Raw genomic sequence first — 18,576 nt, 5'->3', positions numbered from 1 at the left:
CCCAGAGAGGGGCTCGTCACCCCCACTGCCCCCCCCCCAGCGCCCACCACACCCACAGGGGAGTGGGGGTGCTGACGCAGGAAGCCAGCTGGGCTTCTGGGTGGGCCTCCCTGTAAGAAAGAAAGACACGGAGGCAGGGTAGAAACGACTGTGTATTCCCTGGTTACAAAGCGGGGCTGTGGCGGTCACCAGCGTGTCCAGCGGGTCAGCAGACCAGCAGGGCCTCGTCATCACTGGCCTCCAACGTTGGGGAGCAGGGTGGCGGGGGGCTCCGGCAGACACCCAGTGGCTCGGGTGGGTGGGGGCCCAGGGTGCTGCTGGCAGTGGAGGCGGGAGGATGAGGGTCCTGGGCCGAGCAGGGCTCCCGAGGCATGTCCACGGGGGCTGAATTGTCCAGCAAAGGGTCCCTGCTGGCCTTTCTGTCCTTGTCCACTGGCCTGCACTCCGGGTCCCGCAGGCCCAAGGGAGGCGGCACCGAAGGTCCCACCTCTGGGGCGTGGATGGGGGCACTGGGGGGCCCCTCCCCGGCTGCCCCTGGGCTGCCTGTGTCCGTAAGGGGCGCCGGGGGGTCCAAGGCAGCCCCTGGTGCAGGCTGGAGGAGCCCATCACCCAGCACCGTCTGAGAGGTGCGTGCGGCCGTCAGCAACGGGATCTGTCCGCGGGGCGCCCGAGGCCGGTGAAAGAGCCGGTTCCAGAGGCGGCCGAGGCGACGGCGGGAGGGCCCGCGGCGGGAGGCGTGCCGGCGCATCTGTCTCCGCATGGCCGTGCGAAGGTTCTGTAGCACCGAGGCCTGGAGGGTGGGGCGGCAGCTGAGGGGGCAGAGGTCAGCACGACCCCCAAGGGACCGGAAACCCCCAAGAGACCTTGTCCCCATCTCCCACCTCCCTGGACCCCTGGACCAGCCTGGCTGCACCCTGTCTGACCCCGCCCTTCGGCTTCCCTGTCTCAGGTGTTCCCCGAGGTCTGGTGGGTGGGGGTCTCACGCCCTCTGGCTCACCTGGGATGCGCTGTAGACGGGAAAGTCCTCAACTGGTGGAATGAGGCCCTGCGCGATGAGCTGACCGTAGGATGGGGGTGCCTCCCGCCGCACAAACTCAGCCTCCAGGCGGGTCATCTGGGTCTCAAAGGCCCTGAGAGCAAGGGCAGAAGGGTGGCGTGGCTCGGCTGCCGCACCCTGGCACTTCCTGCCTCCCCCGGCGGCACTGCAGCTGGACCTCCTCCCTCCAGACATCCCGAGAAGCCCCGCATGGACGGCCCGAGCCCGTTTAGGGGAACCCCCAGCTGCAGGAAGAGTGAGCCCAGGGCCTCTGTCCAGGTATCCAGAGTCAGGAAGAAAGGGGGGCTCTGGCCGCACCCAGACACAGGCAGCAGTGGGACCCCGCCACCCACCTGTACTCCTGCGTGCGCAGGGAATAGAGCTTGAAGGCGCAGCCCAGGGCAATGACGAGCAGCAGGCCACAGACCAGGCTGCCGATGAGCGCGGCGGTGATGACTTTGCGGGGCACGGCCGCCAGGCAGCCATGCTCATCGCTGCCATCCTGACAGTCCTCCTGGCCATCGCAGCGCCACGTCTCGAAGATGCACAGGTTGGTGCCACAGTGGAAGGTGCCCGGCTGGCAGGAGAAGCAGTTCTTCTCGTCAGCGCCATCGGGGCAGCTCTTCTGGTTGTTGCAGCGGTCGGCGGGTGTGTAGCACAGGCCGCTGCCACCCTCGCAGGGGTACTGGTCAGGCGGGCAGGCGGGGCAACCCTGCTCGTCCCGGCCACTGGCGCAGTGCCACCAGCCATCGCAGCGCTGCGGCTCCGAGAAGCAGCCCTGCTCGCCTGCGTCCCCTGCGTCCCCCTCTCTGCTGCTCCCGCATGGCTGCTCCCAGGGGAGGCAATAGCCCTTCACCTGGTAGGTGGCATTGAAGCCGTGGCCAGCGCTGCGGGCGCGGGCATGATAGGCCACGGTGAGGCGGCCCTGGGCAGCCTCAAGGCTCACGGGTCGGTGGTTGCTGCGGTAGGAGAGTGTCTGCAACAGGCGGTCCCCGCGCTCACCCAGGCCCTCATACACCTGCACGTAGTCATCGTAACCCAACCGCAGCTCCAGCTGCAGCAGCACACGCCTCGGGTCCTGTGTGTCCACCAGCCACGTGCAGTGCAGATCCGAGGGCCCGCGGGCTGCACCGAACAGGTCTGGGGAGGCGAAGGAGCCGTAGAAGCTGCCCAGCCGCCGACCACAGGCCAGGTCAGGACAGCCGGCCTCATCAGAGCCATCGCCGCAGTCCTGTGTGCCATCGCAGCGCCTCTCAGCAGGCAGGCAGCGCGTGGAGCGTGCCCCGCTGCAGGGGAAGGTGCCCCCAGGGCACAGGCTGCCCGGTGGCTCGGAGGCAGGTGCCGAGCAGTTGCCCTCGTCGGAGCCATCGCCACACTCATCCACGGTGTTGCATTGCCACGGGCCCGGCAGGCACTTGCCGTTGTCACAGCGGAACTCGTCAGCCTGGCATGATGCCTGGCCCAGCTTCCCTGGGGGGTGAAGTGCACGGTGGAGACAGTCAGGGGAGTGCAGAGGCACCCTCCAGAGTGGGGCCTGGGTCCAGCAGCGGGCGAGTGATCCCCCCCATCCATCCCTGCAGGGCCTCTACAGGGCCCAGGGAGAGGTAGGACCCCAGGAGAAGGGCCCCCAACTTTCCATGGCCACCTGAGGGGCAGAGTCCCCTTGATGCCAGGTTGGGCTCAATTTCTGACCTGAGCCGGGGGTAAGGAGGGAACCTCCTACTCTGGCCAAGTCTATAAAGTGGAGTTAGTGACCCCCAGGGGCTCCAAGGCACCCTGAGGCAGCCCCATGACGTATCCCTGTCACCCTGGGCCCAACTGACCTGTCCACTGGGGGAGACCCTGTAGGGGGTGGGCCGACGGAGGGTGCCGCCCTGGCCCCCCAGAAGCCCATGAGCGTGCACTAAGGTGCCCCGCCTGCCCAGCCGCTGGCATCAGCTGGCATCACCTCGGATGTACGAGAGGCGGAAGCCCTGGGCCTGGCCGGAGCTGGAGGCGTCCGAGTGGAAGAAGATCCAGACATGGTCCCGGGCCGAGATGAAGGCGGGCGGGATGGCAGAGCCACAGAGCCGGAAGGCCTCCTGGCGGGGCGGGGCCGCGGGGCCCAGCATGAGCCAGTCCAGGGAGCACTGATGGGACTCCTCCACGTCAAAGTTGCGGAAGCTGCCGGGGGACAGGGAGGACCCCAGATGTGGATTAGGGTTAGGGTTAAGGTTAGGGTTAGGACCCCAGATGTGGATCCAGGACCAGCAGCAACGGCCAAGCCTGAGCTCCCGGAAAGAATGGCCACCTCCCCCGGCCCCCGCTCCCCTCCTCCGTTCCCTGCCGCTGGCATCACCGCCATGGAGGGCAGCTCCATGGAAAATGAGATGAGCGTGGACACCCTGGGAACTTCAGCCCGGTGCAGCTCTGCAAAGGCCTCCCCTCCTCCTTTCAACCCTTTGTCAGCCCCCACACAGGGCCCTAATCCCACAGCCAAAGTGGAAGGGGAGTCGGAAGCCCCCTCACAGGCCATCCTCTCCCCAGACACTCTCCCAGGAAGGGCGAGGGCCAAGAGTCCAGATCCCCGCCATGCTGGTTCTGCTAGAACAGACCTGGAGCAAGCGCCCAGGCCTATCACAAGGGAGTCCATGTGCACGGAGCTGGCCTAGCCCGGGGCTGGGCCACAACGTGTCACCTGGGGAGAAACTCTGGCTCTGGTCCCCTGGACCAGGCTGGGGGATGAGCAGGGCCGTGGAACCCTCTAGAAGGAGCCAGGAAGGGTGGAGATTTGAAGAGACTCCCAGTGGCCACAGGGAAACAGGCACAGACGCAAGGGTGCCCATCACATCCCTGTCCTCTGGAGCTACAGAGAGGCCGAGGGCCCCTGGGCATTGGCACTTAGGAGAGTGACTGCTCAGCCAAGTCCCCGACGGCCAGCCCCGTCCTGAGGTCCAGCCTCAGCCCACCACCTGATCCCCTCACCCCATTTCCCTCTGCACAGCCCTGCGGCTCGAGCTCCTGACCCCTGCCTGGGTCCCTCTCCTGCCCAGATGGCCCCGGGGCCCCCAGAGAAACACTGCAGGGCAGGCAGGACACTTCTGCCACCTCGCAGACAGCTGGACCATGCCCACCGGTCCCAGAGCTCCCCTCCCTGGCAAGCTTGAGGGGACAAACAGCCCTGTAAGCCCATGAGAGAGGCTCGGGGCAGGACAAGGTCAGGTCTAGGCACCAGCCAGAGGCCCGCACTCACCAGCTCACATGCACCCACACGCATTCAACTCACATGTTCACACGTAGGCCCAACACATGGGCTTGCACACATACACGTCTGCTCACATGTGCCCGCCACACCTACCCAGACACGTGCTCACGTGGGCACACTCACAGTGTCCTTTACACCTGCTCAGATGGAGCTCTGGTACTTACACAAGCACACGTGCGTGCTCACACACATTCAGTGCGTGCAGGCCCTCGTCGCTTCCCTCTGACACTCTCGGGGCCCCCATACCTGATGGTGATCATGTCCCCACGGTCGCCCTGGATGTACCAGCTGCAGTTGGTGCCTGGAGGGTAGTTGAGGGGCCAGGCTGGGCTGTAGATGACGCCGCGGCGCTCTGTGTGCTGCTCCAGCTTCCCACTGCAGGCGGCTGTCAGGAGAGGAGGCTGAGAAGTGCTGGCCTCACCTTTGGGGGCGAGGCAGAGTGAGAGTGGGCACTTGAGCCCAACCCCCCCACACATACACCGTGGCTTGAGCACAGGCCCTTCCCTAGGGTGGGATCAAGGCCAGCCTAGGTGGTCAGGGCCAAGGGCAAGGCCACAACTCGAGACCTCAGGGAAGTGATGTGTATGGGGGGTTGGGGAGGAGGACCCCCATGGACTTGGGGCAGCCCAACCTGTGCCCCGGAGCCTAGGTCTTACCCCTAGCCCCAGCAGGGCTGGGAGCAAGCTCACCCACTCCCCTTGGCACCTTGTAGGTGCGGCCTCCTGGCCTCAGGGCCTCAGCTCAGTGGATAATTCTGCACCCAAGGCCTGCTGGCCCAGCACAGGCAACCCCACTCTGGTTCCCTGCCTGTTCCCTCCCGCCACCCGGGGGGCTGGCCAAATACAGGCCTCAGCCCCACAGGGAAGAGGCTTTGCTCACCCAACACTTATTTACTGAGGACCCACCATGTGGCAAGCACGAGTGCCAGGCACAAGTGCCAGGCATGCTCATAAGACAGGCCAGAGCCTGGCTCAGCAGAGCCCCAGCCTGGGGAAGGAGCCGACAGGCTTCATGCAGATCCCCTGGGGCAGTGAAGACATAAATCAGGCCCGAAGGGAAGGGCTGGGGTCCCTACATGGCTGGAAACACAGGCCGAGTCTGATTACACTTTGTGTGGCATTTAGGTTTTATCCGAAGCTTAAGTGGGAAGCCACCAGGGGCGACTGCCATAACCAGATGGGAATCCAAGGCTCAGAGAGGACAGGTGAGCTGTCCGTGGCCACACAGTTGGTAAGTGGCAAAGTCAGGACCCATCTGGGCCTCTAGCAGGTGCAGCCTCTCACTGCCAGCTTTGAGTGGATGCAGCGATGAAGTGTCTGGCACGAGCACAGAGCATCACGCCGGCCAGCACAGATGAGCGGTGCCACCATGCCCAGCCCCGCAGGCCTCAATCCACACATGTCATTACACGTGCCCTCTGGAGTTCCCGTCATGGCTCAGTGGTTAAGGAATCCTACTAAGAACCATGAGGTTGCAGGTTCGATCCCTGGCCTTGCTCAGTGGGTTAATGATCCAGCGTTGCCGTGAGCTGTGGTGTAGGTAGCAGACGTGGCTTGTATTCCACGTTTCTGTGGCTTTGGTGTAGGCTGGAGGCTACACCTCCGATTAGACCCCTAGCCTGGAAACCTCCATATGCCGCGGGAGCAGCCCTAGAAATGGCAAAAAAGACAAAAAAAAGAAAGTGCCCTCTGCTTCCCAGCCGAGTCCATGCAGCCTGAAGGCAGCACACGCTGCCCTGATGTGCCCTGGCCTTCCCCGGGACTAGGCAAGGCCCTGAGCTTGGCATGCCCCCACGCCTTACAGCCCTTTTCCCAGTTCACCCTACTTCAACCAATCTTCACAAGAGCCTGGGCCACAGCTGGGGCCCATTACACAGATGGAGAAACTGAGGCTGGGGCGACAAATGATGATGCTTGTCCTGGGCACAGAGATATAACCGCTTCACCTTCTCTGGCCCTTTCCATGGAAGCAGGGGTCTCTCTGCAAGGCTCTTTGGAACCCCAGATGGTTCAGCTACACAAAGGAGAGTGACAACCCTCCAGCAGCCTCCCAACCTCTTAGGACTGTGCCCATGGCGGTCCAGGTGATCAAAAGGTGACTAACGGGGAACTAACCCCCAGCCGTGGCTCCCAGGAGCATCAGAGAAACAGCCACTCTGACCCTAAAGCAAGGCTGACCCCCGCTCAGGTCGCCATCAGAGTTTCAATCATCCTGGGTCAGCAAAGTACCAGCCAGGGCTCTCCACCTGGCACTCACCGTGGCCTTGGAGGCCCGCCTCCCTGGCCCTCCGATTTCCTGCAGCCCAGGAGGGTAAGGACTAGACAGATGGAGGGGCAGCCAGGGTCCGAGCAACGAGTTCCCTCGGATGGGAAAGGCTGCTGTGTGGGCCTCACAGAGAGATGTGAGGTCATGACACTCAGAAGAGGCTTCTCCCTGGACTTCCCACAGTAGCTCAGCGGTAACGAATCCGACTAGTAACCATGAGGATGCAGGTATGATCCCTGGCCTTGCCCAGTGGGTTAAGGATCCGGCGTTGCTGCAGCTGTGGCGTAGGTCAGCAGTTGCAGCTCCGGTTCGACCCCTAGCCTGGGAACTTCCATATGCTACAGGTTCGGCCCTAAAAAGACAAAAAAGAAGGGGGGGGAGGCTTCTCCTAGGTAGAGGGTGCTGGGCAGGAGGGACACAGGCAGGGCTGAGGGCACATCTTCCCCTTACATCTGGTCTCTAGAGCAAACCCGGAGTGAGACTCCATTGGCCAGGATGGAAGCCAACCCTCTGTCCCCTGTCCCTTTATCCCACAGGACAGGGCCTGGGGCAAAGCAATATGTACCCCCGAGGCTTTCCCTGTGGGATGGAACATTCTCAGAAGTCAGTTTTCTCTCCCATGATGGCCAGAGAGAGCCAGGCCTGCAGGGACCTAGATCTGGCCCCTCTTCCATCAGTGGGGAAACCCATCTCTCCAGATACCAGCTGAGAGAGAAGCAGATAACTGGAAGCTGCCAGCCCAGCTCGGCCTCTCATCAACTTCCCTGACAACATGCCCCCCCACACACAAAGCCTCACCCAAGGGTCCCCATGCCTGCCCCAGAAACTCCCATGGGGCGGTGGGGAGCAATGTCTCTTGGTCACTGTTTGCTCATCTCCAAAGCAGGCTGCACGGTTTCTGCAGCCATCAGCCTGGACCCTGCAGTGACCGTGGAGCAGGAGGGAGGCCTAGGTCGCTGCAGGGAGCTGGGAGCTCAGGGCGGGGCCCCAGCCTGGACGCCGGCTGGCACCAGCACAGACAAGCGGCCCCAGCCCTTCCCGGATGGCAGGCCTCACCCCATTCCACTACCACTCTAGGACCCAGGCCTGGGCAGGGGAAAGGGCTCCATGAATCCACTTCTGGGGTCCACACTGCCAGACACACTATTGCGCCCTAGGCCTCAGCTTGTCCAGCAGTGAAATGGAGTCAGTAGGTGCCGATCGTCTCAGAGAGTGGCTGGGACATCTGGGGAAGCAGCAGCTTCTGGGTGGACAGAAGGGGTGAGTGAAGGAGGCCCCGTGGGAGGCGGGGGTAGTGATGGATGTGTGATGATGGGCGGGCAGTGAGGGGAGCCCGGAGGCACTGATACAGGATGGAGGATCTTGGCGGGGGGGGCGTTAGGGGCGGTCAGAGAGGTCTGCCTGCGCTTAACTGGAGGGGGCCCGTGTTCACTCAGCAAAGAATTGTGAGGTCTCCGGGGCATAGCAGAAGAGCCTCGGCCCCCAGGTCAAGGTGGCCCGCTCAGGGGAACAAGGGATGACAGGCCACTTTTACACCAGCGTCCTGCTTTCCTGGTCCAACGAGTCACCAAACACTCCTGAGAGGGCTCAAGCAAGGGCGACACAGAATGTGCAGAGCCAGTGTCCAGAGGCCATTGGTCCCCCAGACCACCTGCTGGTGGAACTGACAAAAGGGAGCCGGAAGCCCCACCACAGCACTTGGGTGAAGCAGCCGGGTGAGCAGAGAACAGTCTGAAGGCCCTGCCCAGGCTCTTCCCCTGGAGTCACCGTGGCTGCCTCGTGGAGCCCAGAATCCAGAATCCCAATCCTGGGTCAAGACGGGGGCTGAGAGGCAAACAACTGTGAGGTCTCTGGGGCAGCCTGGCTGGGAAGAAGCAGGCAAGACCATTTTTCTTTTTTGAGTGTTTTGGGTAGTTTTTTTTTTGGCCACCCTGTGGCATATGGAGGTTCCCAGGCTAGGGGTTGAATTGGATATGCAGCTGCTGGCCTACACCACAGCCACAGCCACATGGGATTCGAGCCGCGTCTGCGATCTACACCACAGCTCACGGCAACGCCGGATCCTTAACCCACTGAGCAAGACCAGGGATCAAACCGACATCTTCTTTGATACCAGTCGGATTAGTTGCTTTATGATTTAATTAACTTTATGATCCAGGCTCCTCACAGTAGGAGTGGCAAAGAAACCCTGAAACTGCAGTCATGGAACTTTGGGAGGGGGTGAGGGACGGGTCTCCGCCTCTCTTAGCAATGCTAGAGGTGTCAGAGGGGGGCTCAGGGAGAGCCACAGCCCCCAGACCACCCCCTGGGGCCGCATCAGCTGTAAGTGCAGCTCAGGACACCAGGGGGCGCCAAGCACAGCCCACGTGGATCCTGCTGGCTACAAACCTGTGGATGGGCCGGTGGGCTTTCTCGCCGTGGCTCTAGAACCTTGTTCCTGGAGCACCTCTTTTCTGAACCTGGGGCAGACATGTTTGGAGCCGCACACCCACCTACCTCATCAGTGGAAGGGCTGATCTGGAGCTCACATTTGTAAGATCTGACACCCACCCCCCAGGTCCCCTTCCCCCAGCCCCACTCTCCACTGTGGCCACAAACCCCTGCCCCAGGTGAGGTCAGTCTTCTGTCGGAAACTGGGATGGGCAGACTGGACAGTCAACTGTGGGGGCCGGGACACCAGGCAAGGTGAGGCCAGGGCTGAGCTGGGTGGGGCCCTGGGCCCGAGGCTTCGACCGGGAGGCCAGGCTGCCCAGAGCAGGAGCTGGTGGGCAGGGAGAATAGGAAGCAAGACTGAGAGGAGAGACGGACCCTTGAGAGCAGCCTCTGTGGGTCCTGAGCCTCCCCCTCCCGGGGCCCATGGCCAGCAGAGATCACAGCCTGAGCTGCAGTCCTGAGGCAGAACTAGAAATCTCAGGGAGTTCCCATTGTGGCTCAGTGGTTAAGAACTGAGTCCATGAGGACTCAGATTCGATCCCTGGGCTCGCTCAGTGGGTTAAGGATCCGGCATTGCCCTGAGCTGCTGTGTAGGTCGCAGACTATGGCTGTGGCTATGGCACAGGCCGGCAGCTGCAGCTCTGATTCAGCCCCTAGCCTGGGAACTTCCATATGCCACAGGTATTAAAAACAACTAGAAATCTCAGGTACCTCCTGCCCCACGATGCAGCTCAGCTGACAGCAAACAAATCCTCGGCCCCCAGGCTGGGTTACTGCACATTCTCCCCAGTTACCAAGGCCCTTCTCTCGGTAGTACCAAGGGCCACAGGATCCTGGGCCTTGGCATTGGCCCAGCCCTGGAAGCCCCCTCAGCCAAAGGCAAATGCCCACGATGGCTTCAGCCGGCCCTCCTGCTCCTCTGCTGTGCTCAGCTCTGGACCAAAGCACAAAGAGAGCCGGTGGACAGATGGCCCCACCCTGACGGCAGGAGGCAGGGGTGGAGTTCTGTGTTTTCTTAAACACTCCGTGTATCTATTTGGCAGCAAGTACTCCCAGGGCCAAGCTACCAGCAAAAGTGTTTACATCTCTTCTGCAAACCAGTCTGCCTGAAACTGGTCCCCCCACTGGCCTGCTTCTCTAACTCACACCCCAAGTGAGTATTTCATCAGGGTCAGGTCCCAGGCATCCAGAGACCACTGCTAGAGCCCAGAGCCCTCCGAAATTATTCAAACGAGTCAATCCTAAGCCATTTCCCCTGCCTGCCTTGGCTTTCCCACCGAAACACTAATCCAGGCTCTGGCCTAGGCCTTCTCGGCACTCCTGCGTCTGCCTTGATCAAATCCGGCACTTCCCCTGTGGCCCCACGTGGCATGGTGTGTCCCCTCCTCCCAAGACAGACTCCTCCATCAGTGGCTTTGACCTCTCCATGTTGTCACTCAGCTAGACCTTTATAAACTGCACCACAGGTGTAATGTTAAAGCAGGCAGGATCTCATGGCTCTCATGGCCTCACGGCCTCCAGGAAGCACAGTCTGTCAATTGCGTGGCCACCCCGGGCCAACACTGTGCTCAGCACCTTACATCATTCGCCCACTTAACCCTAATAACCAGGCTTTGGGGGAGCACTTGTTATTGCACCCATTTTACAGAAGAGGAAACAGAGGTATCAGCTGGTCCAATGCCAAAGAGCGCCTCTGTGATGCAGAAACGATGCCCAAAGACTGAGGCAGAAAGAGGCCCAGTGAACTCAGGGGCAGTGAACTCCTGAAGACTGGTACTTGGAGGGCACCAAAGCAGGAGGGCAGGGAGGAGGGGAGGAAGGGGAGAAGCATCTTACTCACCTAAGGCAGGAACAGCGCTGCTGAGCCGCCCTGTGAGAACAATGTTCACTGTGGGAGACAGAAAGAGGGTTCAGTGGAGCAGGGAACGAGGTAGGGGGAGAGGGGGCGGGCTCTTAGGGCCCAGGCTCCTGGGACACAGGACCACATGGACCAAATTTGAGGCTGGTTCTCTTCATCTTGCAGGGTAAGGCCCAGAGGGCCACCACAGCGATTTCTGCTCCGTCCCTAGTCCTACAGGGATGGGCAGAAGTGAGACCCCCAGGGGATCTCAGGACTCACGGGAAGCCCCACAGCAGAAGAGAGCGGGGTGCAGGCCTGGCTGCATCAAACCGCTCCTGCCACTCCCCATGCCTGGGAAATCTAGCTCACTTGGGAGGGGTGTGTTTCTGTTTCCTCTAAGACTTGGGAACCTTGAGGCTAGACCATCCTTCAGAGAGAGAGGGGCCCTTGCTCACTTGGGGGGAGGCCCTGCTTGTCAGGGGGGCTCCTACCACCTGGCAGGGCTTCTTCCCTCTGAGGGGCCTTGCCAGCCAGGGAGGGAGGGAAACTGTCCTGATTACCCCCATTTCACAGGCACTCACAGCTAGCAGGGTTCAAGGTCCTCCCCGTGCCATAATGACCTTGAGAAAAGAGGCCAAAACCTGACCTGCCACCTACCTCTCCAAGTCCTCACCACTATGGGGTTTGCTCTTGGCTTTTACCTACTGCTTCATGGGTTATGGGAGCAGGCAAAGGATATGGGCAAGCCCAACTTCCCAGAGTTCAGGGTGGCCCCTTCCCCAACATCAAGGATGCCAAGGGAAGCAGAGAGCATCTCTGCAGGGGCGAGCCCCCATCTTGTGAGGGAACCAGGCCAGCTGCCCCCTAGGACACCCAGGCTCTGCTGGGCAAAGCCCATGCTCCATCTAAGCAGGGAGGGAGGGTGGGGGGCAAAGAGTCTGCTCCCTGGCCTGCTCCCTGGAGAAGTCCAGCACCCAGCAGCTCGTGGCCACTGACAGACTGAAGAGTGGGCACTCTGGGGGCTGTGGCTTTTATTGAGAGCCCCCCCCCAACACGCAGTTGAGGCAAGGGCCTTCCCCCAGCTGCCTGATTCTTGGGGGCAGAAGAGGATGCAGCCTAAAACGAACAGGCTTCTTTTTCACTTTGTCATTTCAGTGGCTTCAGCAAACCTATTGGGGGTACAGAGCCTTCACTGATGACACCATAGGGTGTCCCCTAATGACCCCAGGCTTGGATAATGGCCTCCCTCCTTCATCATGGTAAATAAAGGAGCCATGTGGCTTGAGGATTTAACTCCTTCCTTCCCCTCTCCCCAACACAGGGCCCTGGAAAGGGAGATAGAAAAACTCTCTGGTAGGGCTGGAAGGGTGCCAGGCCTGGACGGGTCCCTTGGCCCTCCCCAGACACACCACCCTAGGCTGATGAGGCCTGCCCTTCTGGGTCTGAGAAGACACAAAGGGAAGACAGGAGTCATTCTGGCAGCTGCCTCCTGCCGGGCATCCCTATCCAGGCTCCGGCTAGCACCCGCCCCCACCCCATTCTGGGCAGGAAACAGTTCCTTGTTCAGGGGGCAGCTGGCCTCAGCCCCGCCGGCCTCGCCTTTGTCCGATGCTCCGGAGGCCCGGATCCCACATCACCGCCAGGCTAAGCGCGGGCATGCCAGGCGGAAAGCCACTGTCTGCCAACCCTGGTTGCCTGCACAACGGGCCGCCCTGAGCAGCGCTCACCCCGACTCCCGGGCGCTAGTCCGAACCGGGTGGGAATTGAGGCTCCGCGGCCAGAGTCGCCTTCTCAGGCCTAAGACCCCAGCGGGCCGGGGTGCTGGGGGCCCTCGTCTCCGCGGCCTCCGGCGGGAGCTCTCGCAGCGCTCGCTCGAGGAGCTCTGGCTGCAATCGGAGGAGCGCGGCCGGCTAGGGGCTGGCCAGGGCGCGGCCTGGAGCTGCGAGGCGGAGGACTGGACCCCGCCGGGCCCGCGCGGCCCACTCACCCAGGCAGACGACAGCGAGCTGCGCCCGGGCGCCCGGCGCCCCCTCCGGCCCCGCGGCCGCCCGCTTCTCCATGCCGGGGCCGGCCGCCCGCGGGCGCCGCCTCCTGCCCCGCGCCTGCGGCTCTGGCTCCGGCTCGGGCTCGGGTTCGGGCTCCGGTTCCCGGGGCGGCTGCGGCCCGGGTGCGGGCGGCGGCTCCGGCGGCGTCTTTGTGAAGCGGCGGTGCAGGCCCGCAGCGCGCGCGGGGCCACATCGGCCGCGGCGTCACGGGCCCCGCGGGGGCTCAGCGGCGGCCGCCAGGGAGGACCCCCGCCCGCCGCTGCCCCCGCGCCCTGGGCGCCGCGCCGCGGCCGGCCTGTGCCCGGGGGCCCCCGGCGCGCCCATGCCCCGCGGCGCGCAGCCCGCCCGGCCCCGGCGCCCCCCGGCCGCCCCGCCCTGCGCCTAGCCCTCCCGGCCGGTGCCGCCGGTGGAGCGTCCGCGGGTCTGCGGGTCCTCCCGCCCGGCCCCTCGCCCGCCGGAGCCCGGAGGCCGCGCCGCGCCAGCCACGTGACGCGCCCGCCGAGCCGCAGTGGCGCTGGCAGGGCGGGTGCAGGCGGCTGGGGCGGGCGGGGGGCGCGCGCCCCGCCTCGGCTGCTGGACAGCTCCGCGCAGGCGGCCCCCGGCCGGTGCGCGCCCTCTGGCCCTTGAGCCTGGCGCTCTGGTCGGCCCTCCTCCCGACCCGCGACCTGGTCCGACCCCAGCCGGCGGTGCTGGGAGGGGAGGGAAGGAAGGCTGGGTAGAAGGGAGCAGAGAAAGGGGCTACGCGGGGCTGACGGGCTGCCGAGCTGCCGAGGGCATCTGAGGACAATTCGCAGCTTCCACGTGAGGTTCCTGCCCCTCCGACATGCCCCCTCCTTTGCCACAGCTCAGATAGTCCTGCCACGTCCCTGAGACAAATCGCCCTGCGCAGAGCGAGGCCTGCGAGGGGACATGGGTGACCACTCTAAGAGGCCTCTGGAAACCCACCCCTCCCAGGAACCCCTGAGCCCAGCCAGTCGTCCCAACAGGCCCTGGGAAGAGGAGAGGAGGCTGTTTTCCAGGCTTGAGGCCCCGTAGGGGAGAGTGGTCAACCAGGGCTCTGGACCCAGTAGAAGCAGGATGGTTGGAGAGGCCACTTAAGGTTAAGCAGGGCCAGATCTCCTTCCCTGAGACCCATGTGAAATCAGAGGTCCCCCCCCCACCCAGGTTCCGTGGTGTGGAGGCTTGGCATGGCCTGTCCCCTCCCTCCAGCCACCAGCCACCCCGGCCTGCCCTGAGCTAAGGCTCAGGACCCCTCTCCAAATCCCCCTCCCTTTGAGTTTCCCTGTTTAGGAGAGAAGGTAGAGAGAAATGGATGTTACATGAGTGAACATTGTAGACAGAATAACTCAACTCATTTTCACTGTGCAGACTGTCTGGATTTTAATTTTTTACTTATTTTTTTTATTACTCAATGAATTGATTACATTTATAGTTGTACAATGACCACAATCCGATTTTATAGGATTTCCATCCCACAACCCCAGCACATTCCCCCCACCCTCCAAACTGTCTCGTTTGGAAACCATACATTTTTCAAAGTGGATTTGAATTTTTTTAAATTGGGACAAGAGTTCCTATTGCGGCTCAGTGATAACGAACCCAACTAGTATCCATGAGGACGTGGATTTGATCCCTCGCCCCGCTCAGTGGGTCAAGGATCTGGCATTGCCCTGAGCTGCAGCATAGGTCTCAAAAATGGCCCGGATCCGGTGTTCTGCGGCTGTGGTGTACACTGAGAGCTGCAGCTCCAATTCGGCCCCTAGCCTGGGAACCTCCATATGCCGCAGGTGCGGCCTTAAAAAGACCTAAAAAGGGGGGGGGGCATCTTTTAGAATTTCTGGCTTTCTTTGTTCTCTTTCTCTTCTAATTCCTCTGGTGATTTTCCCCAAGCAGGCTTCTTGGGAGATGTATTAAAGGATTTAAAAATCAAATAACAAGATAAATGACTCATTTATGGTAAAGAGCACTAGCCTGCTGTAATTTGGTTTCAGAATTTCCTCAGGCTGCTGACTGCCCCTGCAATGAGTATCTGTGCTCGGCCAAATGTTCAGCCGAAGGAGGGGCACTGGCAGGTAGGGTCTGCGGTTTCGATTCCATCTGAGGATGCTTTTGACTTCAATGTGCTTCGCACGCTATATGAGGAATCCAAGGTTAAGACCAATGACCTGGGAAGTTCTCTTGGAGCCTGTGGCAAAAGGAAATACACTTATCGAAATATCCTCTTGAGGTGTTCCTGTTGTGACTCAGCGCTAACAAACCCAACTAGAATCCATGAGGATGCGGGTTCGATCCCTGGCCTCACTTTGTGGGTTAAGGATCTGGTGTTGCTGTGGCTGTGGTGTAGGTCAGCAGCTGGGCTCCAATTTGACCTCTAGCCTGGGGACTTCCATGTGCCTCTGATGCGGCCCTCAAAAGAAAAAAAAAGAAGAAGCAAAAGCCGCTGTCCCTCGCCCATGTTTCATGAGCTTCACATTCCGGGCCATGGAAGCCTTCAGCAATCCGCTCCAGGAGTGAGGAGAAAAGGCCAGCAGAAAGGAGAGGGAGGGGGCCTGCAGGTGTCACACAGAAACCCCCGTCAGAAACAGCCCATTCGCCAAAATGCAGCCTCAGTCCTTATCCAGCTAGTTGCTGGACACTTATATGGAGAAGGCCAAGTTGGATGGCAATTGTCCTTGATCTCAAATAGTTAGAATTCCTGCACAGGGAACCACACCTAGTCACTAACATGATGGAGGATAATATGAGAAAAGAAATGTTTGTGTGTGTGTGTGTGTGTGTGTGTGTGTGTGTCTGGGTCACTTTGCTGTACAGTAGAAATTGACAGGACACTGTGGACACTGTAAACCAACTACAATGGAAAAAATAAAAATCATTAAATGATTTAAACAAGAAAAAAAAAAAAAAAAAGAATTCCTTTGCAGACCAAAGGCCAAATGTGGCTTTGGCCAGTAAAACTGAAACAAGGGCTTATGCCCTCCTGGTCCAGGTGCCTTCCAGGGAGGCAAACCCTTCCCTGTCCAGACACCTCCCACTCTGTGGTCTGTATCCTCCCTACGGTGCCCAGCTCGGTTCATGGCCACATCACTTACTGAGTGAACAAATGCTACTCCAAATCCCCCCATACCAATCCATCCCTAAGTCCTGATGCACCTCAAATCTACCTGCCTCTCTCCATCACCACTGCCACCTCCCTGGTCCCAGCCACCATCTCCCTTCTCTTGGACCTCTGCAGACACCTCCCATGGGGTCCCTGCATCCCAGTCAACAGCTCCCCCTTTTTTTCTTTTGTGGCCTCACCAGCAGCATATGGACGTTCTCGGGCCAGGGACTGAACCTGCACCTCAGCAGCAAACTGAGCTGCTGCAGAGACAAAGCTGGATCCTCAACCCACTGCACTACAGTGGGAATTCCAACAGCTCACTTTTTTTTTAAGGGCCAGATATGGAAGTTGGGCCAGGGGTTGAAGCAGAACTACAGCTGCCACCTTACACCACAGCCACAGCAACACGGGATTTGAGCCATGTCTGCGACCTACACCACAGCCCACGGCAAAGCCCTAGCCTGGGAACCTCCATATGCTGTGGGTACGGCCCTAAAAAGATGAACGACAAAAAAATAAAATACAATAAAATAAAATGGTAAATTTTGTGTAATGTGTATTTTACCCCAATTTTTTTAAAAATGCCAAAAAAAAAAAAGCAAAATTTGGGGTTGTGACATTTCCAGCTGAGCTCTGTGGGGTGAGTCTGAGTTGTTGCTTTGGCTTGAGGGCTTCCTAGTATCTCTGCCCTTCCAGAACTTTGTTCGTTGGGGGTGGTGGGAAAAGAGCATGTGAGATGCTCAGACACCCCAGCACAGCCCAGGGACCCAGGCCTGCCACCCCTGCACACACATCCGGTGATGGGATCTGCAAGGCCAAGTGCATGTAGCCTTAGACACTCTCTCAGCCATGGCTGGTTCTTCCAACATTAATAGACCAGCAGCAGTAAAATCATTTCGCCTTCAGGATTGAGCAGTAATTTTCAAATTATAGGCCTAGAAGAGTGAGAGTAAGTATGTCATAAAAGCACCATTCCAAAAAGAAAAAAAAAAGAGGGCTTTTATTGCCATAAAAATGTGAGGGCCAGGTCACCCCTTGGTTTACATAACCCTCTCCACAGTAATTTAGAACAACGAGTGTAGTTCCAATGTTCAGTCAAAAAGCTCCCTTCGGCCTTGCTGTACCACTCGAAAGTGCCCTGAAACGATAATCATGCGTATATTGATTCGGGGGAGAATCAATCCAGTGCAGTCCGCCTCGCTAAATTATTAATGGAGCAAAGGACAGCAGAACCCCAAGACGGTTTGTTCTTTCTCTTGCTGCCTCGCGAATAAAGGTGACAGATGGAAAGCCCGAGTCCAGAGGCCCATGTACAGATTTGGGAAGTTCAAGGCAAGAAGGCGGACCGAGGAAAGCATGGGGACAAGACCTCACATCCCAAAGCATCTCCTTCACCATCAAGGTAAAGAGATGGCACACCAAGCCTACTTCCAGCAAACCTGGGAGATGGAAGCAGCCTGCTCGGGGGCTCCAGGTGGCTCCTAGGCAAGCCACTTGTCCCTGTTAGAGCTCCTAGGACCCCTCCCCCATGGGGAGATACATGGATAGCCTAGTGCCATGCTGCCCACTCACCAGAATGGTTGTATTTTTTTTTTTTTTTTTTTTAGGGCCACCCTCACGGCATGTGGAGGTTCCCAGGCTAAGGTTTGAATGGGAGCTGCAGCTGCCAACCTACACCACAGCCACAGCAACGCCAGGTTTGAGCCTCATCTGTGACCTACATCACAGCTCACAGGAATGCTGGATCCTTAACCCACTGAGCGAGGCCAGGGATTGAACCCGAAACCTCATGGTTCCTAGTCAGATTCCTTTCCGCTGAGCCACGACGGGAACTCCCAGAATCGTTGCATTCAAGTCGCTTCATTCTTACTGTATTTTAGGTACTGCTGCCCCCAAAAGAAACTTTATATCATTACCTTGAATGTAAATCCAGATCCCTAACCATAAGTGGGTAACTGTACATATAAGCACCACCCAAACAAAACATTTGCACATTTTGTTGCCTGCATCATCCCTGTTTCTCTGTCTCTGTCTCTCCGTTGATCTCCACCAGGGGGCGTTAGGAAGTAGTCCAGAGCATTCAAGGCACCTGAGCTTCCAAGGGGAGGCTTTCTCTTCAGTAGAATAAGAAATGCAGGAGGAAAGCTGAGGTGGGAGTAACATCCTTGCCTCTGTCGGTAGTATTTACAGCAGGAGGCAATAGCTCTGATCCATATCATCCCAGTCCCATAAGTCTCTCGTTTCCATAACAAAAGGAGTCCCACCCAGCATCCTTTGGAATCAGAGCCCTGCCCCATCCCATTCTCCATCCCTAACCTCGCCTGAGTTTGGTGCTCATACTTCCTCTGCTTCATTTTTATGCTTTCACTACACACTAGCTCCCCTCGACCAATGTATCATATTGTCTCCTGTGTTGGAAACTTTTACCTAAGTGGTAACACATTACTGTATCCTCTGACAGCTTGCTTTTTCACCCAGCATTACCTACCCACTGTGATATGCCTAGATCTAGTTTATTCACCTGGGAGCCAGGACAATGCACGGCACATTGTATGGGCACAATGCTCCCAGCCAGGGGCTGAGCGTGGCAGGGATGTAATTCCCGTCCATTGC

General features: G+C 59.5%; 1 protein-coding gene across 4 annotated transcripts; it reads right to left on the bottom strand.

Annotated features, from left to right (window-relative positions):
* LRP3 (LDL receptor related protein 3) lies at window positions 135–13,113 on the bottom strand. 4 transcript variants are annotated; one of them, XM_005653266.3, is made up of 7 exons: window positions 12,806–13,111; window positions 10,819–10,866; window positions 4,527–4,701; window positions 2,985–3,199; window positions 1,390–2,506; window positions 998–1,130; window positions 135–790 (listed from the first exon to the last, which is right to left on the bottom strand). In XM_005653266.3, the coding sequence occupies exons 1-7, from the start codon at window positions 12,876–12,878 to the stop codon at window positions 206–208; spliced, it is 2,346 nt and encodes a 781-aa protein (XP_005653323.1). In that variant the 5' UTR covers window positions 12,879–13,111; the 3' UTR covers window positions 135–205. The 4 variants fall into 4 exon arrangements, with proteins under 4 accessions (XP_005653323.1, XP_003127061.1, XP_020949950.1 ...); XM_003127013.4 differs by having other exon boundaries at window positions 4,527–4,665; XM_021094291.1 differs by lacking the exon at window positions 12,806–13,111 and adding an exon at window positions 12,546–12,750 and having other exon boundaries at window positions 4,527–4,665.

This window comes from Sus scrofa, chromosome 6, assembly GCF_000003025.6.
Source record: "Sus scrofa isolate TJ Tabasco breed Duroc chromosome 6, Sscrofa11.1, whole genome shotgun sequence".
Taxonomy (NCBI): Eukaryota; Metazoa; Chordata; class Mammalia; order Artiodactyla; family Suidae; genus Sus; species Sus scrofa.
Note: the sequence above shows the minus strand (reverse complement) of the source record. Positions and strands in the feature narration are given on the sequence as shown.